The sequence below is a fragment of the Esox lucius genome, chromosome 19, assembly GCF_011004845.1.
Source record: "Esox lucius isolate fEsoLuc1 chromosome 19, fEsoLuc1.pri, whole genome shotgun sequence".
NCBI lineage: Eukaryota > Metazoa > Chordata > Actinopteri > Esociformes > Esocidae > Esox > Esox lucius.
Genome location: NC_047587.1, coordinates 42,187,113 through 42,213,743, shown reverse-complemented (window position 1 = coordinate 42,213,743; position 26,631 = coordinate 42,187,113). Strand labels below are relative to the sequence as shown.

At 39.6% G+C, this 26,631-nt stretch overlaps 1 protein-coding gene across 1 annotated transcript; it reads right to left on the bottom strand.

Annotated features, from left to right (window-relative positions):
- cat (catalase) lies at positions 1-26,536 on the bottom strand. Its single transcript, XM_010903071.3, has 11 exons — positions 26,412-26,536; positions 22,993-23,164; positions 21,898-22,008; positions 16,681-16,811; positions 16,114-16,218; positions 15,186-15,311; positions 12,499-12,690; positions 11,159-11,581; positions 7,329-7,436; positions 2,261-2,338; positions 1-1,077 (listed from the first exon to the last, which is right to left on the bottom strand). The coding sequence occupies exons 1-11, from the start codon at positions 26,475-26,477 to the stop codon at positions 1,015-1,017; spliced, it is 1,575 nt and encodes a 524-aa protein (XP_010901373.2). The 5' UTR covers positions 26,478-26,536; the 3' UTR covers positions 1-1,014.
- Between the last annotated feature and the right edge of the window lie 95 nt (positions 26,537-26,631).

The window sequence follows — 26,631 nt, the reverse complement described above, 5'->3', positions numbered from 1 at the left end:
AAATAATTACATTCCGATTTATTTTAATACATTGAAAAATATCAAAGATCAAGATCTCAAAACTGCATCAAGAAAGGTTTTCTCCACAGGAAACATTGGTGTTTTTGCTAACTCTATACTAACCCAATACAACTACAGTGATTCTGTAATTAACAGAAAAAGTATTTAGACAAATCAACACTAGTAAACAGAAAACACTTTGTATCTGAATATTTTATAAAGTGATTAAAAGTCAATACAATCCCTTTATTGTGCCATGGTGACAAAGTGTTAGGGATTTGTTTTTGACCCAAAATCCATTTGGCTGCGAGAACATTCTTTCTTGACTGAATCATAACACTGATAGTTTGATCTACATTTTTTAAATAAACAAGACATATGGTGAATGCCTAAGCAAAGAAAACATTTGTAACATTTTATCTGATCAATTCTGTACGTTATGAATTCATTATTACTTTTCACACATTGATTTAAAAGCAAAGGGTCGTTTTCATTTAGATTATATCTAAACACATTAACAAAGGCACAGACAAATGTAATAAATGTTCCCTGATCAAGGTGTCTTCGGGGCCCTTGTAGAAAAGAAACCAAGATATTTGAGTGTACAGAGATGCATTTGGCTGGAGCAAGGAGTTTAGGTATCCAGGCAAACTGAATAGATGTTCTAAAGTAGTTCTCAGTTAAAAAAAACATTGGTATTTTTGTTTAGTAGGACAAATTTCATGTGTTGTATATATTTTGTTGCTGGGCTAACTCTTACCTTTTTATGAAGCTAACCATCAGTATAATTATACTATTAACTAAATAAATGCATGGCTCTTTGAATAGCATTGGATTTAAGTACATTGATTTCTAGGTGAACATTTAAAAAATTTAACACCAACAACATGTTAATCATCTGTGCAATATGTAGCTTGAGAAACTATAAAAATAATGATGATTAATATGATTTTGTTACTCTGATTACAGCAGTGGCAAGTGCTACCACAGGAACCTCTGGAAGTAGTGAAGGCATCACATCTTGGAGGAGGCAGCAATGGCAGAGGCACCTCCACGGGTGTACACTCTCACAGCGTCCTGAAAGAGGGGGAGAAGGTAGGAGAGAAATGGGAGAGAAAGAGAGGTGATCAATCAATAAAATATCAATTCTAAAGCAATTTTTAAATAGACAGTTGTCAAAGAATGCTTATAAACCTACCCTTTTTAAAGTGGTGGTTGATAAAAATGTGCGATCCTCTGTTATTTCAGTATTTTGATAGGTACAAAATTGTTATCTAAATTTGCAAGCAATTTTGATAAATGTTGCTCCAAGTATTTCCCACATTTTCAATTTCTGGGATTTTCTAGTCGTGATCAAAATATGTACCCATATACCCTGATCGCCTTTCCTCGCCGATGGAAATGTTTTGCTCATTTAAATAAATTGGGTGGATTTTTTTTTAATGCTTGGAAAAGGACTGTTACTTTGAAGTTCCTAGATCACAATTACAAACGCAGCAGTAGAGATCACATTAGGTTGATTGCCATTTAGCATATTAGTACATTTCAGCTATAAAGGATTGATAATAAGCACTTTGATCTTTGAGTTTTCAAAGCAACATGAGGGAACTAACAGAGTTTCAAAGATGTCACATGATCAGTGCTCGAATTGCAGATGTATTGATCCAGAAACTGCAAGAAAATTCTATCTGTCAAGGTGAACATTCTAAAAATCATGACAGCAAATGCAGAACAAGGACAAATTTTAAAGGCAAAGATGAACAGTGGTCACGAATGGAACTAGACCAACAGTGATAGATGGACAATAAACAGAATAGTTTGGGATTAATGACCAAAAAAAAAACAAAGAATTGAATCGCCACCTCTGTGCCATGGTGGGAGATCTGTAGTGGTATTGGCAGGCATCTTGTGGAGGTTATTGGGTCCGATTATTGCTCTGCATGGTCATATAATGGCCAAGAAATACTAGGCCATTTTACAGAACCAGATGCACCCTATTGTGATTATTGTCTACAGTAGGTGGGTGATTAAGATGATAGTTAACATATCAAGTGAATATTAATAAGATCTGATGTTGAGTTTACAGACACTTTGATTAATGTGTGAAATCGTCTCGAAGGATCTGCGATAAACAAGTCCTTTAATTTATTTAAATATACTATGATATTTTCTCTCCAGATATATAATCAAAATGATTTGTATATGCACCTGCATCAACCTGACTCAGCTTTATCTCTGTTGAAAAACCAAATGGGCTTACCTTGTTGGGCTCAGCACTATTGAGTACTGCCTGCACCCTGTTCCCATAGTCTGGATGCACAGCCATCAAGTTCTGAACCTGGACAAACAGGAAGTTATAAAAGGGAGAGTGCATCAGAACTGGGTTGAAAACTATGGCAGGAAAATATATGCATTATTAGACATTACACTGTAAGATGATGATTATATGGCAGCCACAATATATGGTGTAGGAGAGATTGATTCGTACTAAAAAAAATTATATAAATTACATCTGGAGTATGTTCAATTATTTTGGGGGATCAGAATAACACAGATTCTATAATTGATTTTAGACTTTTTTAACATGATTCTTATTCATTCTTATTAAGATGATTACCCTTAATACCAAGATCACAGCTTTAGACAGGCCAGTTATTAGTCTGTGCCATGATACTGTACTACCTCTAAATGTTCAAAATAAAATAAAAAGTAGTATATAATATGAATATTAAAGAAATCTGAGACTGCATATCCATTAAATAAAGTAGATGCATTTATTTCCCACTTCTCAGTATAAGAACTGTAAAAGGGTAGAACAGGATTTGGTGTCATATAATTATAGCTCTCTACACACAGATTCAGGTCTTCTAAACATTGTGCCATGATAGCAGGGGCCCTGTTTGTCGTACATGTTCTCCTCTTTTACGGAACCAAGATTATAGATATAAACACCATATTGCACATTGCTTCTGGACAGTGGTTTGAATACCTCTACTGTAGACCCTCAGCAATTCCATGTATTAGATGTATTCCAGAAATAGCACACCTGCATAAACCTTTCAAGTAATTATCATGCCTTTTACTGCTTCATTCAGGTGAGCTGGTGCAGGGCTACAACAAAACTTTGAGTAAGGCTTGTGAAGAGAAGCAGGCTACCTATTCACCCACTTCTGCCCCATTACGCCCCTTTGGACCCTAGCATTATGAAACAGTTGTACTTTGCTGCCTTCCACATTTACAATTTAGTTATTTAGCAGACATTCTTATCCAGAGTGACTTACAGTAAGTACATACATTTTAAAACAGCACAGCTTAGCAGTAAGTGCCTTCTAATCAATGAATTAGTTATAGGCAAAGGCAACGTTATAGTCAAAGGTCCTGGAAAGAAGACTATAGAAATAATAAACATAAAACATAAAAAGTTAACAAAAAGACAACAGACAGATGTATTGAAAGTGGAACCAAGTACTCTATAAGAGGCAAGTTTTCAGATGTTTTCTGAAGATAAGTAGAGACCGCAATCCTAGCCTCCAAGGGAAGCTGGTTTCACCATTGAGGCACCAAGGCAGAGCAGAATTCTGACTGTGTGGATTGGGAACTGCATCGAAGGAGTGGCGGGGAAAGCTCAGGGAGGGAAGTGGGGTTAGACTATTAAGTTTAGGTAGGGAGGACAAGCCCCTCTTCAGGCTCCAGGGTAAGAAACATAAGCTTTAGGCGGATTTGAGTTTCAACTGGACGCCATTGTGGTGTGCGAAAAAGCAGGGTGAAATGGGAGAACTTGAGAAGGTTGAACATGAGGTGGGTTGGTGTATTGTCAATGAGTTACAGTGGTATAGAGAGAAGAGCAGAGGGCCATAACCAAGCCTTGGGGAACACCAGCATTAAGAGGCCAGGGGACAGATCAAAGAGGATGAGAGCAGAGGGAGAGAGTTAGCTTGGGCAATGCAAAGGGCTACACAGAGGAGAGCAGTCTCACTGGAGAGGCACAATTTGAATCCAGACTTGTTAAGGTGGAGGAGATCATTCTGAGAAAGGTAAGAGGAGAGTTGGGTGGAGACAGTGTGCACAAGTGTCCTGGAAAGAATAGGCAAGGGGAGATTCTCTGGCCATTTTGAAGTACGCTGGACACTCCTGATATAGCCTGGAGAAGTGAAGAGGGGATATAGTGAAGAGGGCATAATGTTGCTTGGCCAGCCATCACTAACTAGGAGCAGGGAAAAAGCAGTTAATGTGTGCCCAAGTTCTGTGTGTGAGGGACCAGTGGTTCCACAAGGCTGAGTGAACGATGTACGGATATTGTCAACCTAATTTTAAAAGCGTGAAGAGTAGAGTGGAAGGGTAGAGTGGAGACTCAAGACAGAAAGGAGAAGGATTTAGGAGATGGCCAAGACGGTAGTTTTGAGGACGAGAGGCCAGTTTGGGAGGAAAAAGCAGTCTTTTGCCAAGAAGAGCCTACGCAATCCAGCACAATAGCTGCTGCTAAGAGAGTGCCTTACCCAGAGCTGGCATCACAAAGCTGACAGACTTCATCTCAGCTTAACTGGAAGAACTGGGTCTGGTCCATGTTTTTATCTAAAGGTCTGTTTAGGCTTCAGGTTTTTTATTGCTGAATTTGTTTAGGATGTGTGAAAAATAATGTCTTCAAACTGTGTTCAATGAAAAAAGGAAAAATAAATGTATTATTACGAGGGGACAGAGGGCAATGACTGCCAATCCAATCCCAAAGAAAAAGAACTGGTTGCAGTCAAACAGGAAACGATAACACCAAATAAGGAAAAACATTACAGAAATATAAGGGAGAGACATGGGAGAATCAAATAGTCTACACAGGCTGTTGGTATAGACACAGTCACTGTCCATGTTGAATCAGTGAAAACACAATGGCAACCTTTTTAACCAAGATGAAGAAAATCACGTTTTATGCTCTCTGTATATGGAACCCATTGTTACCAAGGAAAACCATGAAGTTGTTTGCTTTGTTCTTGGTTGAAACTTGGTTTTGCTTGGTTGTTCTTGGTTCAGTTTTATCCCTATTTGTTACGCTTAGGAAAGCAATGGCTGTAACTTATTTCTTTCTCTTTTATTTATTGGTACGTCATGTTGGGAAGTACTATATTTCTACAGCTTTGGATTATGATAGCTAGTCATAAGCATACCTTCCTTACCCCAGTGCTATTGTGGTAGCTTACATGAGATAGCAACATGTTGTTTATGTTACGAAAACACCACCCTGCTTATTCACAACTAAAATCATGAGCATGGCAGTTTGTTAGAAAAGGGTCCTACAATCCATAGGCTTCAATGGTTTCCAACCACACTACCAGAGAATGGGCCCCTGCGGTTGTGGTACATCCCATGAACTAAAAAGGTCAGCTCAAGCATAACCCAAACTGAAACACACCCTCATAAATAATTGGTGGGAAACAATTGGTGAAGCTGCATGACAAGGAACCTAGTGTGGACCTAACCTGGTCAAGCATGCAAACGAGATTTGGAATGCTTTGTCTGCTTGCTCTGCTTCTTCTGGGGTTATACCATTGTCATTGTCGACAATCACAATGACAGTAATGATGACTGAGACTCAAGACGTTTGGCATGTCTCAAGAAACTAAAAGTTTGGTATATCTGTAAAACTCTCACTGAATTCTACAGGTGCACCATTAGGAGTATCCTCTCAGGCTGCATTACGGCCTGGTACGGCAGCTGCTCAACTGCAGATTGCAAGTCCCTCCAGGGAGTGGTGAAGTCTGCAGAGCACGTCATAGGCTGCCATCTCCTCTCCATCATGTATGGTAGGCATCTACCATACATGATGCCTTAGGAACATCATCAAAGACTACAGCCACACAGGCTATGGTCTGTTCACACTGCTGCCATCTGGTAGATGCTACCGGAGGATCGAGGCACGACCTTCCAGACTCACAAACAAAAGTTTTTTCCTTCAGGTCATAAGGCTCCTCGACCAGCAACACTGATTTATGATCATACTGATCACATGAACATTCCAAATGCTCTGATGTCTTTCCATGTACATTCAATGTATATTAGAATATTCTTTTGTACTGTATGTACCATTCATAGGCATATTACACTCATATCGTATCTATAATATTCAATACTTCTACCCATATTTTTCATATTCCCCATCCTACTCTTTTAAATGATTGTTTTGTTCCTCAAACCATTCCTGAATAATTTTTGCTTTGTGACAGGGCACAATCCTACAGAAAGAAGCCAGTGCCATCAGGGAATACCGTTGCAACAAAAGGATGCATGTGGTCTGCAACAATGCTCAGGTAGGTGGTACGTGTCAAAGTAACATCCACATGAATGACAGGACCCAAGGTTTCCCAGCAGAACATTGCCCAAAGCATCACACTGCCTCCACCGGCTTGCCTCCTTCCCATAGTGCATCCTGGTGCCATGTGTTCTCCGGGTACAAAATGCACACGCACCTGGCAATCCACGTGACTAGGCCACCTTCTTCCATTGCTCTGTGGTCCAGTTCTGATGCTCACATGACCATTCTATCGGATCACACGGGCCAGCCTTTGCTCCCCACGTACATCAGTGAGTCTTGGCCGCTCATGACCCTGTCGCCAGTTCACTGCTTTTCCGTCCTTTTGATGGGTAATGACCACTGCAGACCGGAAACACCCCACAAGGACTGCAGTTTCTAGCCATCACAATTTGGCCTCATCAAAGTCGCTCAGATCCTTACACTTTTTCCTGCTTCTAACACATCAACTTTGAGGACAGAATGTTCGCTTGCTGCCTAATACATCTCACCCACTGACAGGTGCCATGATAATGAGATTATCAGTGTTATTACCCTTCACCTGTCAGTGGTCATAATATTATGGCTGATTGGTGTATATTTTTGCTGTACTATAATATCTATAATATTCAATTCTTCTACCCATATTGTTCACATTCCCCATCCTACTCTTTTTAAAATTGCTGCTAGTTTACAGTGTTATATATTTTATTGCTATATTTTTGCTATATTATATATAAGATTTTTTGCTTAATTCTTACTACGTACTATGTGCCATGTCACAATAATTTTATTGTGCATGATGATGCAGTGTTATACGGTCATCATCATCATTCATCATCATTCATCATCATTATCTTCCGCTTATCCGGGGCCGGGTCGCGGGGGCAGCAGTCTAAGCAGGGATGCCCAGACTTCCCTCTCCCTAGACACTTCCTCCAGCTCTTCCAGGGGGACACTGAGGCGTTCCCAGGCCAGCCGGGAGACATAGTCCCTCCAGCGTGTCCTAGGTCTTCCCCGGGGGAGTTTTTTGAGTAGGAGGATAACTCACCCAACGTTTCTGGATGAAATCCTGAGCTTCCTTCAGGGCACCAGCCATGTTCTGACAGAGCCTCTGGCGTTCGTCTTCATTCAGCACCTCTGTATAGAAGGTACGCACCTGCAACACACAACACAAATGTGCCAATAGACTTTTTGAAAGGGTTGCAAGAGAAGAAAAGCTATTATTGAGAGCAACTAATGGAAGTGCTGGGAGTTCACTATATGGCGTTGGCACCAGGATTGGAACCTGGGGATATTGGTAGAAATGGAGCTGTATGACAAACCACACAGCAGTGGGTTTGGCCTCAAATTAAGTTTACATATGCATTAAAGAACCACCTATTTATTGGAAAATATGATGATGCCAAAAAATCAGGATGCCAATCATTTTGACAAAATTATAATTGGAGAAATGTGTAATTTTGGTTTATTTCCCTGTAATTAGCAACACACTATATTCCAAATATATTTGTGATCAAAAGTTTGCATACCCTTGGAGAATTGGTATTGTATGTACCATTTGTAAAGAAAGTATGAGTTGGCAGGCAAAAAACGTCTTTTATTTCTTACGGGATTCACATTCAACTGTAGGTCATAACAGAATGGTACAATCATTAAACAAAACATGAACTGACCCCTGTTCAAAAGTTTGCATACCCTTAGTTCTTAATACTGTGTATTGCCCCCTTTAGCATCAATGACAGCATGCAGTCTTTTGTATAGTTGTCCATGAGGCCCGTATTTCATGCAGGTCGTATAGCTACCAATTCATCTAGGCAAAATGCATCCAGGTCTTGCATGAATCACATGTTTGAGATCTCTCGATTGGCTTGATGATAGGTCAGGAGACTGTGATGGCCACTCCAGAACCTTCACCTTTTTCTGCTGTAAAGACTGGAGGGTAACTTGGCCTTGTGCTTAGGGTCATTGTCATGCTGGAAAGTCCAAGAGCGTCCCATGTGCAGCTTTTGAGCAGAAGAATGCAAATTGTCTGCCAGTATTTTCCGATAACATGCTGCATTCATCTTGCCATCAGTTTTCACAAGATTACCTGTGCCTTTAGAACTCACACCCCCCCAAAACATTAGTGAGCAACCACCATGCTTCACAGTGGGGACGGTATTTTGTTGACTATAGGCCTTGTTGACCCCTCTCCAAACATAGCGCTTATGGTTGTGACTATAAAGCTTTATTTTGGTCTCGTCACTCCAAATTACAGTGTGCAAAAAGCTGCGAGGCATGTCAAGGTGTTGTAAGGCATATTGTAACTGGCATGTGCGAAGTAAAGAATTATTTCTGGCAACACCATGCAGCTCATTTTTGTTCAAGTATCAATGTATTGTGCTCCTTGAAACAACCACACCGTCTTTTTCCAGAGCAACCTGTTTTTCTCCTGAGGTTACCTGTGGGTTTTTCTTTGCATCACCAACAATTGTTCTGGCAGTTTTGGCTGAAATCTTTCTTAGAATACCTGCACTGCAAAACATTTGCCAATGAAACAAGTCAATTTAACTATATTTGAGGAGATATTTCCTTGAAATAAGTGAAGTAATCTGTCAATGGAACAACAAAAGTTACACGATATTCAAAGCATATATTCTAAAAACAAGCAGTATAATCTAACTTGTTAAACAGAATATACCACATTTTAAGCATGGTAGGGTTTTTAACCTGAAAAAAAGATAAAAATACTTGATAAGCCATATACACTCACCTAAAGGATTATTAGGAACACCTGTTCAATTTCTCATTAATGCAATTATCTAATCAACCAATCACATGGCAGTTGCTTCAATGCATTTAGGGGTGTGTCCTGGTCAAGACAATCTCCTGAACTCCAAACTGAATGTCAGAATGGGAAAGAAAGGTAATTTAAGCAATTTTGAGCATGGCATGGTTGTTGGTGCCAGACGGGCCGGTCTGAGTATTTCACAATCTGTTCAGTTACTGGGATTTTCACGCACAACCATTTCTAGGGTTTACAAAGAATGGTGTGAAAAGGGAAAAACATCCAGTATGCGGCAGTCCTGTGGGCGAAAATGCCTTGTTGATGCTAGAAGTCAGAGGAGAATGGGCCGACTGATTCAAGCTGATAGAAGAGCAACTTTGACTGAAATAACCACTTGTTACAACCGAGGTATGCAGCAAAGCATTTGTGAAGCCACAACACGCACAACCTTGAGGCGGATGGGCTACAACAGCAGAAGACCCCACCTGGTACCACTCATCTACAAATAGGAAAAAGAGGCTACAATTTGCACGAGCTCACCAAAATTGGACAGTTGAAGACTGGAAAAATGTTGCCTGGTCTGATGAGTCTCGATTTCTGTTGAGACATTCAGATGGTAGAGTCAGAATTTGGTGTAAACAGAATGAGAACATGGATCCATCATGCCTTGTTACCACTGTGCAGGCTGGTGGTGCTGGTGTAATGGTGTGGGAGATGTTTTCTTGGCACACTTTAGGCCCCTTAGAGGCAATTGGGCATCGTTTAAATGCCACGGCCTACCTGAGCATTGTTTCTGACCATGTCCATCCCTTTATGACCACCATGTACCCATCCTCTGATGGCTACTTCCAGCAGGATAATGCACCATGTCACAAAGCTCGAATCATTTCAAATTGGTTTCTTGAACATGACAATGAGTTCACTGTACTGAAATGGCCCCCACAGTCACCAGATCTCAACCCAATAGAGCATCTTTGGGATGTGGTGGAACGGGAGCTTCGTGCCCTGGATGTGCATCCCACAAATCTCCATCAACTGCAAGATGCTATCCTATCAATATGGGCCAACATTTCTAAAGAATGCTTTCAGCACCTTGTTGAATCAATGCCATGTAGAATTAAGGCAGTTATGAAGGCGAAAGGGGGTCAAACACAGTATTAGTATGGTGTTCCTAATAATCCTGTAGGTGAGTGTATTTTTTGCAGTGTGACCTTGGCTTGGTATCAAGAGTTTCCCAAATTTTCCACTTCTTAATAAGTGATTGAACAGTACTGACTGGAAAGGCTTTGGATATCTTTTTATATCCTTTTCCATCTTTATAAAGTTCCGTTCCCTTGTTACGCAGGTCTTTTGGCAGTTATTTTCTGGTCCCCATGGCTCAGTATCTAGCCTGCTCAGTAAATCCATGTGAAAGCTAACAAACTCATTGACTATTTATACACAGACACTAATTACAATTTAAAAAGCCACAGGTGTGTGAAATTCACCTTTAATTGCCATTTCACCAGTGTGTGTAACCTTGTGTGACTGTAACAAGACCAAACATTCAAGGGTATGTTACCTTTTGATCAGGACCATTTGGAAGATTTCTGTTATCATTATGATTTACAAAAGAGCCAAACAACTATGTGAAAATAAATGGCTTCATATGATCACTATCCTTAAATAAAAGTTTGTTTTGCATGATCAGTCATATTTTCACAATCCGTGCCAAAATGTCACAATTTCTGCCAGGGTATGCAAACTTATTGTCTGAAAAGCACAACTGTAGCTGAAAATTACAATATACCTCTACCAGTGTTTAATTTTTTACTGCCTTTTGTTGCTCATATTTTTTAAAGCCGACAGTCATTTTGGAGGAGACAGCAGATTAATTAAAAGTATTTAAAATGTTTTCAGCAAAAAGTAGTCTTGCAAGTTCTTATTATTATTGAAGCCAAGCTTATAATTCTGGATCCGCAGCTTGCTTATGTCTGACTGAACCTGTCAAAATCTGTCACAGCTTGCTTTTAACTGCAAAACGTGACAATGGATGCTGTTGGACTTGTTGTCAGTGCACGTCTGAGTATTCCCCTACATATCTGCACATTCTTTCTACATAGGTACATTACCTGTGTGACATTATCGTCATCAGTGCTGTTATACCTGCCAACATCTGGGGACACTTTAAACCTAGTCTCCACATGTTGGGGCTGGGTCTCAGGTGCGCTGAAGCTGTTGGGGAAGTAGTTGGGAGCACCACCTTGGTTGTCAAACATGCACATGGGCCCATCGCGTTGGTAATTGGCCACACGGGTCCTAAAGGGGCAGTTAATGGGCAGCTGCAGGTAGTTGGCACCCAGTCGGTGGCGGTGCGTGTCTGGGTAGGAGAACAGACGCCCCTGCAGCATCTTGTCAGGGCTGGGCTCGATGCCAGGGGGCATGTTGCTTGGGTCAAATGCCAGCTGCTCAATCTCAGCAAAATAGTTGGTGGGGTTTCTGTTGAGCACCAACCTCCCCACAGGAATAAGGGGGTACTCTTTGTGAGACCACACCTAAGGAGATAAAAGTTGCTACTGCTTAGCACACACTGCTTGGAAGACAAACATTTTATAAAAAATGTAAACATGAATAACTTATTATCATCTAAAAAAATTACCTGTATAACTGCTATTGAGGTTGACAACCATACTATCTTTCATAGAATCTATGATGACACCATAGCAGATCTCAGACCCCTGACAGATTTTTTATTACTTATGTGGAGTAAGTGCCTCTGGTATTTAAAAGCTATTTAAAAAAAACACACTAAAAACAAGGTCAATTATAAATCCTAGGGCAGGAGGTAATTATACAGTTTTAAGGGTATGTCAGAAATAGTTTGTGAACCAAAAGTGACAGTAGCAAGGACTGTGTTTTGATGGAAAAATAGGTGGGTTGAAGCTCCATGGAACAAATGTTGTTCCTTCAAAGTGTGTTTAGAGGACTAAAAAGAACTCCAATTCTCATGTTAGTCTATCAGTATATTTGGTGAATAGCCTGCAGAAAGAAAATATAAAAATGTAGACAAGACCATATCTGTCTGAAGAGGCAATAAAACTAAAATAAATCTAGATTTTCCTATTATTAAAAACTGTCATTGGGGTTCATATCTTTTGGGTGATTAAGATTATCCTTACTTATCATGCAAACATTACTAAGATTGGATGTTGAGTTAACAGCTACATTACATTTCAGTGGTGCAGTATTCAGCATTATGGATTCAATCAAGGTCTTTGTCTGAGTGAAGGGTATTCCACTTTCAATGTAAATGTCCAAAGCCTGGTTGTTTTCTGTTCCACCTGATCAATTACTGCACACACCTGATGTCCCATATGTAATTCGATTCATGATTAGAGGCCAGGAATAAAACAGCAGATTAACTGTATTTAATGTCCAAAGTGTAAAGTACAGTATGAGGGCTTTATATTACCTTGGTCAGATCAAAGGGGTTCCATTGGAATTTCTCAGCCTGCTCAAAGGTCATGACCTGGATGTATACAGACCAGGAGGGAAACTTGTTGTTGGCGATGGCAGTGTACAGGTCTCGGATGGCGTAGTCCGGATCTGTGCAGGCCAGGCTCTTAGCATCCTCAGGTTTCAAATTCTTGATGCCCTGGTTGGTCTAACATTAGAGCAGAGGAAAGTTGCAATGAGTTTCTAAGAACTCCTGTCACTATTTTTTTAAATATTGATCTATGTCTAATGAAAACTGTAGATTATGTACAGTAGATATAAAAAGTCTACACAACCCTGTTAAAATGCCAGGTTCTTGTAAAAGAATGAGACAAAGATAAATCATGTCAGAAATGAAATCTTCAAGGGTGAAAAATGAAAAATAAAAACCTTACAATAACCTGGTTGCATAAGTGTGCACACTTATGCTGTGTTCAGAATTAAACAATCACATTCAAACTCATGTTAAATAGAAGGCCTTACACACCTGCAATCATTTAAAGTTAAACTGATTAATCACAAATAAAGTTCAGCTGTTCTAGTAGGATTTTCCTGACATTTCCTTAGTTGCATCTCAGAGCAAAAGCCATGGTCTGCAGAGAGCTTCCAAAGCATCAGAGGGATCTTATCGTTGAAAGATATCAGTCAGGAGAAGGGTCGAAATTAATTTCCAAAGCATTAGATATACCATGGAACACAGTAATGACAGTAATCATCAAGTGGAGAAAATATGGTACAACAGAGACATTACCAATAACTGGACGTCCCTCCAAAATTGATGAAAGGACGAGAAGAAAACTGGTCAGGGAGGCTTCCAAGAGGACTACAGCAACATTAAAGGAACTGCATGAATTTCTAGCAAGTACTGGCTGTGTGCTACATGTATCAACATTCTCCCGTATTCTTCATATGAATGGGCTTTGGGGAGGGTGGCAAGACGGAAGCCATTTCTTACAAAGAAAAACATCCAAACCTGGCTGAAGTTTGCAAAAACAAACATCAAGTCTCCAAAAATCACATGGGAAAATGTGTTATGGTCTAATGCAGAGGTGTCAAACCGGTTCCACGGAGGGCCGAGTGTCTGCAGGTTTTTACTCTCTCCTTGTACTTGATTGATTAATTAGGTCACTAATTGGTTAGTTTCTACCCTCACCTGGTTGTGTAGGTCTGAACTGGGAACCAATTTATGGGAGAAACCTGCAGACACTCGGCCCTCTGTGGAACTGGTTTGACACCCCTGGTCTAATGAAACCAAGGTTGAACTTTATGACCATAATTCCAAAAGGTATGTTTGGTGCAAAAACAACACTGCACATCACCCAAAGAACACCATACCCACAGTGAAGCATAGTGGTGGTAGCATCATGCTCTGGGGTTGTTTTTCTTCAGCTGGAACCGGGGCCTCTGGGTGGATGGAATTATGAACAGTTCCAAATACCAGCCAATTTTTGCACAAAACCTTCAGGCGTCTGTTAGAAAGCTGACGATGAAGAGGAAGTTCACCTTTCAGCACAACAATGATCCAAAGCGCACATCCAAATCCACAAAAGCATGGCTTCACTAGAAGAAGATTAACGTTTTGGAATGGCCCAGCCAGAGCCCAGACCTGAATTCAATTGAACATCTGTGGGTTGATCTGAAGAGGGCTGTGCACAGGAAATGTCCTCTCAATCTGACTGATTTGGAACGCTTTTGCAAAGAAGAGTCAAGATCAACCATGCTAATAGACTCCTACCCAAAAAGACTGAGTGCTGTAATGAAATCAAAAGGTGCTTGAATAAAGTATTAGTTTAAGGGTGTGCACACTTATGCAACCAGGTTATTGTGAGTTTTGTTTTTTTTTTTTTCCTCAAAGATTTCAGTTTGTTTTTCAACTGAATTGTTCACGTTATAGGTCCCATTAAAGGTGGAAAAAGTTATGACATGATTTATCTTCATCTAATTCTTTTACATCACAAGACTTTTTAACTCCACTGTATATTACCATTGTTCCCTGATGGATGGAACAAAGGAACGAGGTACAACACTTCAGGTTTGATACGTCACAAATATAATTATGACGTATGGTCAGAAGAAAAAGAATGGTGTGGCACCCATTGTGGCTTTGCTTAATCACAGCCAAATACTTTAACACTCCTGCTTGAACAGAAGGATCTCCACCCAGGGGGCTCAGTTACAATGACCACTCCATAGAGACTGACTGGTTTGATTCAATGAAATTCTGAAGGAAACCTATTGAAACCCGTGAGCACAGATGTGTCCCAGTTGATTTAAGATTAATTCTATAACTTTTGAGAGTAGCAAACCTTTTTTTATGTTTGTTATTTTGGGTTGAATGTGTAATATTTTGTTAATACGGTGTCTTGCAGAAGTATTCTGACCAATTCTGTAATTTTACTGAATTAGAAATGGTACACTGAAAACCTAATGTAATCATGTAGTAACCAAAAAAGTGTCATATTGTTGATTCCTCTAAGTAGCCACCCTTTGCCTTGATGAAAGCTTTGGACACACTTGGTATTCTCTATTAGAACTTTAACTTTCTCTATTTTAGCCCCATTACTGGCATCCTATACAAAAGTCGACTCCTTTATACATGTATTTGTAGTATATGTCATTACACCTGTATTATCCTGTTGACTAAAACATTTTTGGTTCTCTGACCTTGTGGTGGAACTTGCAGTAGACAGGTTGACCCTGGGCATTAACCAGTTTGAAGGTATGGGAGCCGTAGCCATTCATGTGACGGAAGCCATCAGGAATACCACGGTCACTGAACAGGAAAGACACCTTCACAGAGATGAGAGATGAAAACATCAATTCTTGTTGGGTTTTTTCTTTCGGGTTTCGGCATGGGTATCTGTAAAGGCACTTTGTGATAACTGCTGATGTAAAAAGGGCTTTATAAAATAAATTTGATTGATTAATTGAGATCAATCAACAGGAACAAAGTTGCTAATTTAACCATGCTAAAATTTACTGCAATCCCCCTCTTCTTACACTCTTTCTTTGGAACTAAAAGATAAGAAGTATGTAAGCACACCACCCCGGCCTTCAAAGCCTTAGTAGACCTGGGTTGCATGGCACATTGAACCATTTCTCTCATGCAGTCAATCATGGTGTGCTTGCATTGTGGTAATATTACCCCAGGACAAATTGAGGTGCGTAAATATCTGACCACAGTATGGAAACTGGGAAATTCTCCCTGTCGAGCCCCCACTGAAAAAAACACAAATGTATGTAATTCATGGACAAATGGTGGCCAAGCACATGCTTTCAAGTGGAAGTAAATTAACCTTTAATAAATTAACCATTAGGTTAGGCAGGTGGATGGTGTTCAGGTGTGACATTGGAATTTATATCGTTGGCCTGTCTTAGGTAATATGCTTGGTGAAGTGGACTTTATTTATGAATCTGGCATCATGCTCTGAACTCAGAAATATTTCTGCATACAGAATGTTTAAGGAATACTGAAATATTTTCTCATCGGCTCTACACGATTCATGTGGATTACCTATTTTGTGACCAAAGCAGTGGATATCGCTGAAAAGCAACAAATCTACAGGTATGTTGGAGATTAGAGCATCCATACCTGATGCAGACTCTCAGGGCGCAGGCTCCAGAAGTCCCACACCATGTCTGGATCCTTCAGGTGAGTCTGGGGGTTGCGCTTCTGAGAGTGAACGAAGGATGGGAACTGTGCAGAAAAAGGGATAACAGAGAAATGTGACAATAGTTTTGTTGTATTTGAAGATAACACAAAATAAATAATACCTATCCATTTACAGAATATAATGAATGAGGCATTGGAATAGAGTCCTGCTTTTCAGTATTTTTCAGTGCTTAATCATAGCAGCCAATAGTTTAACTTTAATAGTTTGTGGAATATTGACAGTGTCTAGCAGAGGGCAATAGAAATTAGTTCAGCACCATCCAAACAGGGGCAGGATTGTTAGTTAGTGCCAGCTTATAATACCTGCCACTAGGCAGCAAGAAGGCCCTGTCCCCACGGGGTCCCAAGCAATTGCTTTGTTTGTGTGTTGGAACACAACCCCCCTACGTCCAGGGTAGTAATAAATAGAATGTTTTACAGCACGCTTTGTCTCAGTATGCACGGTTCATGTGCCACAATCTTTGACTAACATGAGTCCAAACTCACCAGCATGGCGTCCCTGATAAAGAATATGGGTGTGTTGTTGCCAGTAAGGTCCCAGTTGCCCTCTTCAGTGTAGAACTTCACTGCAAAGCCACGTGGGTCTCTCACCGTGTCAGCTGAGCCTGATTCCCCAGCTACAGGAGACAGGGACAAAATATGACCATAAGAAACTCACACACACAATATGACATTGTTTACAGAATGAACAATATAGGAGTTTGTTTTGGGGTATTTAATAATTGTTATTATTTATTCCATGCTGGATTAATGATGTACAGTCACCGCAATAATGAGGTAAACGTAATGAGCTATGTTGAAAGCAAAAATATTTTGAAAACTATATGATTTTATAATAATACAATTTCTGAGAGAAACCTAGAAACGTTCAAAATGATTGGCACCCATAAGGATCCTTACAAATAAAGTAAAACTAAATCAAATCTGTATTAGTTATGTTCTTTCTAAACAACATATTCGTCTTAGAGATTTTACATGCTTTGCAGGTAGTTGATTTACAAATGTGATTAAATGGAGGTGTCCAGTTTTTGAGATAGTGGGCAAGTTTTAATTGGAGATGGCAGCAGTCATGCTATGGGGATGCCTCTCAGCAGCAAGGACTAGAAGACTTGTCAAGCGTGAGGTAAACCTGATCCAGGGCACACAGTACCACAGACTGGAGTGAAGTTTCATCTTTCAGTATGAAAACAACCCAAGCTCACCGCCAAGACGATGCTAGAGTGGCTTGGGGACAAGTCTGTGAATGTCCCCAAGTGAGTCAAATCCCGGATCTCAATCCAACTGAGAATATGTTCAAATATTTGTAAATTGCTGTTCACCAAAGATTTCCATTCAACTACACGGAGCTTGTGCAATTTCCCAAAGAATTGGAAATAATAGCTCTGTCCTGATGCAAACACTTACACAAATATACTTATGCCTGGAATTGCTGCCAAAGTTAACTTTACCAAATACTAACTAAAGGGGATAAAAAATATTTTCTGTTTTACATTTGTAATTAATTGAGAAAAATTTGCAGATTTTATTTTCCACTATGACATTATGGAAATGTTTGTGTTAGTCAGTCTATAAAATATTATTATTTCACTTAAAAATCCCCAAACTTTGAATAGTTGTGTACACCAACATTAAGAACAGTGCAGTTGCAGAAAATAACTTTGAACATACTGTGAAATCTGGTTGTGGATCTTTAATTTTTATAGGGCTGTTTTGTTCCATTAACATTATGATCTCGACTAAATTCTCAAAATAAATAAATAATAAATAAAAAAAAGGGTCAGTGTCATTATTTGTTCTCCTTGCAATGGGAGGTCACATGAATTACTAAAAGCAATTTTTTCCCCACTGTAAAACTTTGGTTGATTACAATGTATTGTATGACATTTCCTGTGGGTCTTTGCCCTATCTTATTTCATTATTTAATTTAATTTACACAGCCTTTTTTGGTAGATTTCTTCAAAAGCGCCAATCATTTTGAAGGTGATTGTCACGATTTGAGGAGGTTGCAGGACACAGGTACAGAGTACTCAAAAGCAAAAGTAATTTAATTCAGAAAGACTCACAAGCAGCACAGCCGTAGACATAATTATGACAATATAACAACAATGACCAACAACAAACACTGGGGCAGGAGGAACTTAAATAGGGCCTAAACAAGGGGTTAATGAGACATAGGTGAAAGCAATACGCTAACGAGACTGAAAATAGAAACAGGAAAACTAGAAGCAAAACACACAGAACATGTTGCCAGCCGTTACAGTGACTAAAGATACATTATACATTACAGACAGGGTGGTTGACCCCTGAATGTTGATTAGCTAAAAAATATGACTTTTTACTGTTGCAGTTGTGTTGGATATTTTTGGAGAGTAAGTATGAAGCATCTTTGTACACAGCGTCAGAGTGATTTTGGCCTATTATTTTCGGCAAATCTCCAGGTTGTTCAGGTCGATTGGATTACATTTATGGACCACAATTTTCAAGTTGTGCCACAGATTCTCAATGAATTGAGATCTGGAGCCATATTCACAAAACATTATGTCTTACCACAAGGAGTATTCCTAAACAGCGCTAGAAGTTTACAGCTAAGAGTTTCCTTTTAAAACCTATTAAACAAATCTGCTAAGACCAACTTTTAATAAGGAACAGGGAGAAGTCTTAAGCTAAAAGGAAGGGCGGGGTAGCTATGGATGATTTTGTGTTTCACGAACAAACTGACTTACTATGCCCACAGTGATTGGCTGAAAGGAAAGGGGTCTCTGTCAGTGAATTCATCATAGCAATAATGTAGAAGAATGTGTTGTGTTGCCATATTGAAATAAAGATATTAAAATTAAAATATATGCTAAGTGTCACTGATTAAACATGAAACCAATAAGGATATACTGACTAGTTAAGATATGTTCAGCTAATTGTCAGTTTCTTACATGTCTGGCAGCTTGTAAAGAAATGCGCATTATACTTTTGATGGTGCAATAATTTGTGCAATTATGTGTCTCACCACCAACTACACTGGGTGACCGAGCTATGGACATGACGTCGGCTTTGTTTCTTTGTAGTTGGCAAACATCATGAGGAAACCAAATTATTTGTCATACAATATTGGGTCTGGGGAAGGCATTTTTTGTATGATGTAATGTTCTACTGACCGATGACTGAGATTGACTGACAAAATGATCAGTTTCTCTGGTTTTACTATTCATAAGGTATGTGTTTGAGTAAAATGAACAGTTTTATTTTATTCGATAAACTACTGACATTACTCATTGACATTACAATAAAAATATTGTCATTTAGAATATTTATTTGTAGAAAATAACAACTGGTCAAAATAATCATATTGTTTTCAGACCTCATATAATGCAAAGAAAATAAATTCCTATACATTTTCCAACAACAAAATATTAATGTTTTAACTTAACGTTTTAAGGAAGAGTTCAGAAATCAGTATTTAGTGGAATAACCCTGATTTTTTATCACATCTTTCATGCGTCTTGGCATGCTCTCCACCAGTGTGTCACATTGCTGTTGGGTGACTTTACGCCACTCCTGGCACAAACATTCAAGTAGCTCAGCTTTGTTTGATGGCTTGTGACCATCCATCTTCCTCCTGAACAAATTCCAGAGGTTTTCAATGTGTTTCAGTTCTGGAGATGACAGGGTCTTGATCTTGTGGTCCTCCATCCACACCTTGATTGACCTGGCTGTGTGGCATGGAGCATTGACCTGCTGGAAAAACCAATTCTCAGAGTTGGGGAACATTGTCAGAGCAGAAGGAAGCAGGTATTCTTCCAAGAAATCCTTGTACTTGGCTTGATTCATACCACTGATTCTCCACAAAATGTCACAGTTGGTGCGAGACACTGTGGCTTGTAGGCCTCTTCAGGTCTCTGTCTAACCATTAACATCAGGTTTTGGGCAAAGCTGAAATTTTTACTCGTCAGAGAAGATTACCTTACTCCATTCTTCTACGGTCCAATCCTTATGGTCTTTTGCAAACTTCAGCCTGGCTCTTCTTTGCTTCTCATTGATGAAGGGCTTTTTACTAGCTTTGCACAACTTCACCCCGGCCCCTAGGAGTCTGTTTCAAACCGTCCTCGCCATGCACTTCACCCCAGCTGCTGTTTGCCATTCTTTTTTTATGTCACTTGATGTTATCCTACGGTTGTTGAGTGACATTTGAATAAGCTGAAGGTCATCTCGGTCAGTGGATAGTCGTTTTTCGCCCTCTGCCATTCTGTAGCTTTGTTGTCCCCAATGTCTGTTGCTTGACCTTGTTCTTATGAACCGCCGTCTTTGAAATTTTCAGGATGGAAGCAACCTGACGCTCACTGTATCCCTCTGCCAGTAAAACTAGAATTGAACCCTTCTTTTCCTCACTCAAAGCTTTTCTTTTCAACTCTTTTGTCATGCTGAATAGTTATTCTTTTTTTCCCACCCAGCTGGTCCTATTGCAAGAGGATAGTGATGACCACAACAGGGGTTTTTATACTTTTCCTCGTTAAGTTAGATTTGGTTCAGGTCATCACCTAAACAGTACCTCATTAAGTAGAAGGAGTTGTGCCTGTGTTGGAATCTAACAGACACTGGAATGGAATGGCAGCCATACATGTAGAGATGAGTGGTCTCTTAATTTTTTCCAGTGCTGGACATAGTTCATCTGCGCTGCATTGTTGCATTTTCCCTGTGGCCAAGTAGCGTAGTGTTGTCACAACCTTGATGTCTGATGTTACTAGATTGTTTCTGTTTGTTGGTGAAGTGAAAGCATCCCTGAGTAGCTCTACTATGATCATAACACCCTCGCGATAATGGCAATAACTTGTTAAAAGCTCAGTATCAATAAATGTGTCTAAAACTTCGACCTGATTACAAGGCAGATTGCTGGCGGCAGCCCTTTTAGGATTGTTTGGAGCTTGGTCTTGGTGACTTAGGAGTCCTCTTGAGTACTCCTAACTTTTAGGAGCTGATTTTAGCACTAAAACGCTTTGTGAAATACTCTTGGACCAAAAATTTTGGAGTCCTAAAGTTAGGACTGACACACCCATTTATATTTAAGAGTTACTCCTAAATCAGCAAGTTAGGAGCTACTTTTAGTCTTAAAATGTTTTGTGAATACAGCCCCAGGACTAACTGGGACACAGTGGGACATTCACATTTTTATTCTTGAGCAACTACAGTGTTGCTAAAGCCTTGAGATTGGGTTTATTGTTCTGCTGAAAGGTGAACTTCCTCCCAATTTTCAGTTTTGTAGGGAACTGAGGTTCACTGAAGATCAACACCCTCAATCATGTAGACATTGCTATTTCCTCATGGGGTGCTTATATAACCAATGTTTGGCTTGCTTGGCCAGGGGGAACAACTGTCCAGCCATCTGTTATGAGTCAGTCAGATCTGTTATAAAAGCATTAGTTGGACACATTTGGAATGTTTAGTTAATCAAAAGTCACAATTAACGGTCCAGGATTTTTCTGCAGACAATTATTTTGCTGTTGCATACTGCTTATGCCTGTCCTTGAGGAAACAAATGTAACTGTGCAGATATGTTTGTAGCAGTTTTATAGAGAAGTTAGAGTGAACTCAAATGCAATAAAAAAATAAAAATAAACATAATCCATGCACATTATATATTTCAAAATCCTGATGTGGTCCTTGAACTAAAAACCTGAATCACTGATCAGAGTTGAAGTGGGAGAGGAGTCTTACCCACAGTGGAGAACCGAATGGCGATTGGAGTGGTTTTTCCCACATGCTCAAACACCTTGGCCTTGCTGTAGCAAGAGATGTCATGTGTCACTTCAAAGTACCCAAACGCACCTGTGAAGAAAGAACCAGTACATAGGCCTTTACCAAAGCATTATAGCTTAACTATAGGACAGCTAGTAAAGCTATTTTAGGTTATGAGCATTCCATCCAACTGCCAGGGTAAGCAGTGAACTTATTATTAGAAAAAATTTGGTGAAATATTCATAACTTGTATATACTACTAGGCCAATTCAAAGAGATGAATTTTACAATCATATTTTTTGTATGATTTAAGAGCATGGTAAATGCTCTATCAATGGCTTTTCCTTTTTTGATTGCATATATTCATTAACCAGTTCATTAGGTACACCAAATGTTTAGGTCCAGCTTAGTCGGTATTTTATGCACAACAGTGTCTAAGATTTACCAAGAACGATGCAACAAATAAAAAATGTGTTCAGTCCTGTAGATTAAAACAGTTTCTAGATGGGAGAGTTGGTAGGCACATGGAAAAAATCTTGCAAGCTAAGAGGCAGTACACAAACAGGCAAAGAATGGTGCAGCAAAACAGCGGTGTACAGAACAGCGTCACGAAACACACAACATATTTGCAGTACTGCAAAATATGTACTAGTGCAACAAACAACCACACTGAGTTCCACCACTAACATATAAAAACAAGAAAAAGCAGCTGACCACCAACACTGGGCAGTTGAGGATTGGAAAAATGTATCCCTGTTCCTGTTATGTGGATGAGAGTGTCAGGATTTGATGTGATTTCATGGACTCTTTCAACCTGGTGTTAACACTATAGGATGATGGTGATGGTTGTGTAATTGTGTGGGGATTGTTATAGTATTGTGTTTGTCTGTCTGTATTTTGTGTCTTTTTTGTGTGAGTTTGTGTGATTGAGTGAGAAAATAGAAAAAGAAATCTGAAAAAACAGGGTGAGCAGGAATTATGCTAATAATGACAGTATTCACCATTGACTTGGTTGACATTAATGACTAACCTAATTAACTTTAAATTAATCAGTAGTTAATGCTGGACACTCACCGCCACCCTTGGCGTGAACCACCCTCTCTGGGATGCGCTCGCGGTCAAAGTGGGCCATCTCATCTATGAACGGGGTGTCTTGCACCAGGAGAGGCCCTCGGGGACCAGCTGTCATAACATTCAGCTTGTCCCCTACTGGATGACCAGCCCCAGTGGTCAGGTTGTCTGGTCTCTGAAGGAGAAAGCAATGACATAAATATAATTTACTCACTCAAGAATCATGGCTCCACACAAGATTCAAATTGAAATATACAGTATAAGTAGTCTATATAAGTTACATTTGCTAAGAATGTATTCTATGGGTAAAGGTCAGACATGATGCGATTTGCATTTTATACTTTAAATGATCATGAATTTGAATCATGCAGTTTCTAGATAGAATAGTTCAATATGCAATGTGCATACCATTATAAATTATATAAGAATCTGACAGTTAACATTTGTCATTTTACATTGTTTATCAGCAATCTTTCTGTCAGGTCCTGGCTGTGCCCCAGTGGCGTCGTTAGGCCTTGGCGTCCGGGGCTCCAGCCCTAGATCTTTTATGAATAGCCCCGGGTCTCAAATTGACCAAAAACATTAAAACATAACAAAATTGGCCCTGATCTATTCATCTATAATTGCAATTGCGCATTATGACATTGTAGACATGTAGGCCACTAGCGTGTTCATCGACATTTTCCACATGTACATTCAAAACCCTGTACTTTCTGTCCCAGGTGGGGCGCGGGGGGTGGGCTAAGCCCCGAATGTATTGTGATCCTAGCTACGCTTCTGCTGTGCCCCTAGCCATCTCTGCACTGGGCTAGGGCCCATAGTCAGGACCTGGCAGAGATAGATGCTTCAAGGCATCTTCACACATTTGTTTTTGTTCTCCCCAATTGGAGGCAGCTTTACATCATTGCCTCCAATTGGGGATCCTATTAAAGTTTGGCCTTTTGCCATACCTGGTGTGGATTATTGTTTATGCTCAGTGTCATTTGGTGGTTGCTGCTGCTGCTTCGCTTTGTTTCTTTTGAGTTCAACCACCACTCTGTGCCTGTGTCCTGTCACCACAACTGTGACACTTGCATAATATTGTCGTATGACTATCCTTCCTCAGCAGCAATGATTAGATAGCCATGAGTCCATAAGGCTAAAGAGCAGTTAGGCAATGAACTTCAGCTTGTGCCCATCTCTAAATCAAATAAACAAAGTCCACCCCTTCCAATTTTTGTAAAAAAACTGACTAGTCAATACTACTCAAACAAATGTAGGGAACACATAATCATCACAGTATTACACCAAATCAGTTAAACTTCAGGGATATCAATCTGTCCAGTTAGGAAACATAAGTGATTGTGAACAGTTCTCTTCACAGATGAGAGCAGGTTCACAGTGAGCATGTGACAGACGTGAAAGTGTCTGGAGACGCTGTGGTGAACGTTATGCTGCCTGCAATGTCATCCAGCATGACTAGTTGGGCAGTGGATCAGTGATGACATATCCTTGGATAGTTGCACAGACGTGCTAGCCAACTGTTGTTATGTCAATCAATCTATCAAATGTATTTATAAAGCCCTTTTTACATCAGCAGTTGTCAAAAACTGTCCGGGGTGGGGGGGGGGGTGGGGGGGGCAGCTGAGTAGCAGCTGGAATTGTTAGGTATCGTCTAGATCTGCAACACAACCAGGTGGACTTTAGACAACGACAGCAACTAGTCTGTCGAACCTTGTACTCAGGAGGTGTGTGAGTGCGTACAGGCATGTGGGGGCCATACACACTACTGAGTCACATTATGAGTTGCTGTGATGGAATTCAAGTTGGAACAGCCTGTGATTTCCATTATGAGTTGCTGTGATGGAATTCAAGTTGGAACAGCCTGTGATTTCCATTATGAGTTGCTGTGATGGAATTCAAGTTGGAACAGCCTGTGATTTCCATTATGAGTTGCTGTGATGGAATTCAAGTTGGAACAGCCTGTGATTTCCATTGTGAGTTGCTGTGATGGAATTCAAGTTGGAACAGCCTGTGATTTCCATTATGAGTTGCTGTGATGGAATTCAAGTTGGAACAGCCTGTGATTTCCATTATGAGTTGCTGTGATGGAATTCAAGTTGGAACAGCCTGTGATTTCCATTATGAGTTGCTGTGATGGAATTCACACAGTGTACAGTAAAGATTTTGATCTTTAATATATTTAGTTAATCGAGACCCAATGTGTCATTTAAGTGTTCCCTTCATTTTTTGGAACAGAGTATTAACATGTCAGCAGGGATGGTGGGTAGCCAAGTCAAGAGCGTTGGGCCAGTAAACGAAATGTCGCTGGTTCTAATCTCTAAGGTGAATAACCTTGTTTTGTTCCTGAACATGACAGTTGGTCTAATTGCTGCTGGGGTGTTTCTGTAAACAGGAATCTTTTCCTAGCATTCGGTGAAATAATGCTAAAGTTAGTAGCCTGAGCAAAATAAACCTGTGCCTATCCTAGACCTTGGTCCCATTAGTCCCCATCCTTTCATTTTGTCTTCATAAAGCTATAATAAACATGCAATCACACCAAACAACTGGTTCAAATGTATAAAAACAGTGGAATCATGTCAAATGTGTATAAGATCATGTTAAACATGTTAAAAATGTTATTACAATATTTTAAATTAAATACAATAATAAAGATTGCATAGCCATTATCAAAATTATTGCATTTTAACTGAAATATGTAACCTAATTTAGAAACGTATTTATCTAGTCCATATATGACATGATTCTAATGGTTGTATCCATTTACATCAGTTTCAATAGGGACTTATTTTTGAAGGCATACATGTTTGACAGTAATTATTTTGCTAGTGAGTCTGCACTTGCTAGCTACTGCTTTCAAAGAAATATTGCAATTGGAGTGCTTGTATGACTCCAACAAAAGAAGATGTATTTTACGTAGAAATACCGCAGTATAGTGTCCCATATCCATGTGAATCTTTTGGGATGCATCTTAGCATTAGCATAGAACATTTGCACAGTTATTTTGTACACACTTTTAAATATATCCGTAACACACATTTGCAAACATTATTTTTGTATTTAATTTCCTTTTTTCTTCATTATGGACAATAACTTAGTCCAAACCATTGACTGCAGCTTCAGTTCCTTTGGTACAGTTTCTGCACTGCGGCATTCTTTTAAAATTCCATCTGTAAGTGCTAAATTAGTAGCAGTACAGCAGTATTGGCTAACAGCCTAATTCCTGACCCCCTCACTCAACACAAATTGAAATAAATTATTTAGGAATTGGATACTACAGTAGATTACATTTGAAGCTACCTAATGTTAGAAAAATTGTCAGGATACCTCATGTGTACTGAGTAATAGGGGTGCAAATGTGGTCCTGGACAACATCTCACCTATTTCTCAACAAGTTGTTATGATAATAAAAAAGTACAAACCTTAGAATTTCGTCCCTCTTTCCATAACTTCATTTGATCGGTTGCTTGATCTCTATCATCAGCCATCTTGAAGGCAGTGTTGAACTACAAGCTTGTGGAGAAATGTAACTAGCTAGTTCTGAGTGCAAAAACAGTACACTCCTTTTTGTGACTCAAATTCATGACTACTTATGTCTGATTGGTTAGTCATTCACCATCTGACTTACTTTCTGACCAAAGC

Coding starts and splice junctions, on each gene's coding strand:
- cat (XM_010903071.3), bottom strand. CDS start 26,477: ATGGCTGATGATAGAGATCAAGCAACCGATCAAATGAAGTTATGGAAA. Junction 12,691..15,185: donor ACTGCAAGTTCCACCACAAG/GTCAGAGAACCA, acceptor CTCTAATGTTAG/ACCAACCAGGGCATCAAGAA. Junction 1,078..2,260: donor ATAGTGCTGAGCCCAACAAG/GTAAGCCCATTT, acceptor CCCCTCTTTCAG/GACGCTGTGAGAGTGTACAC.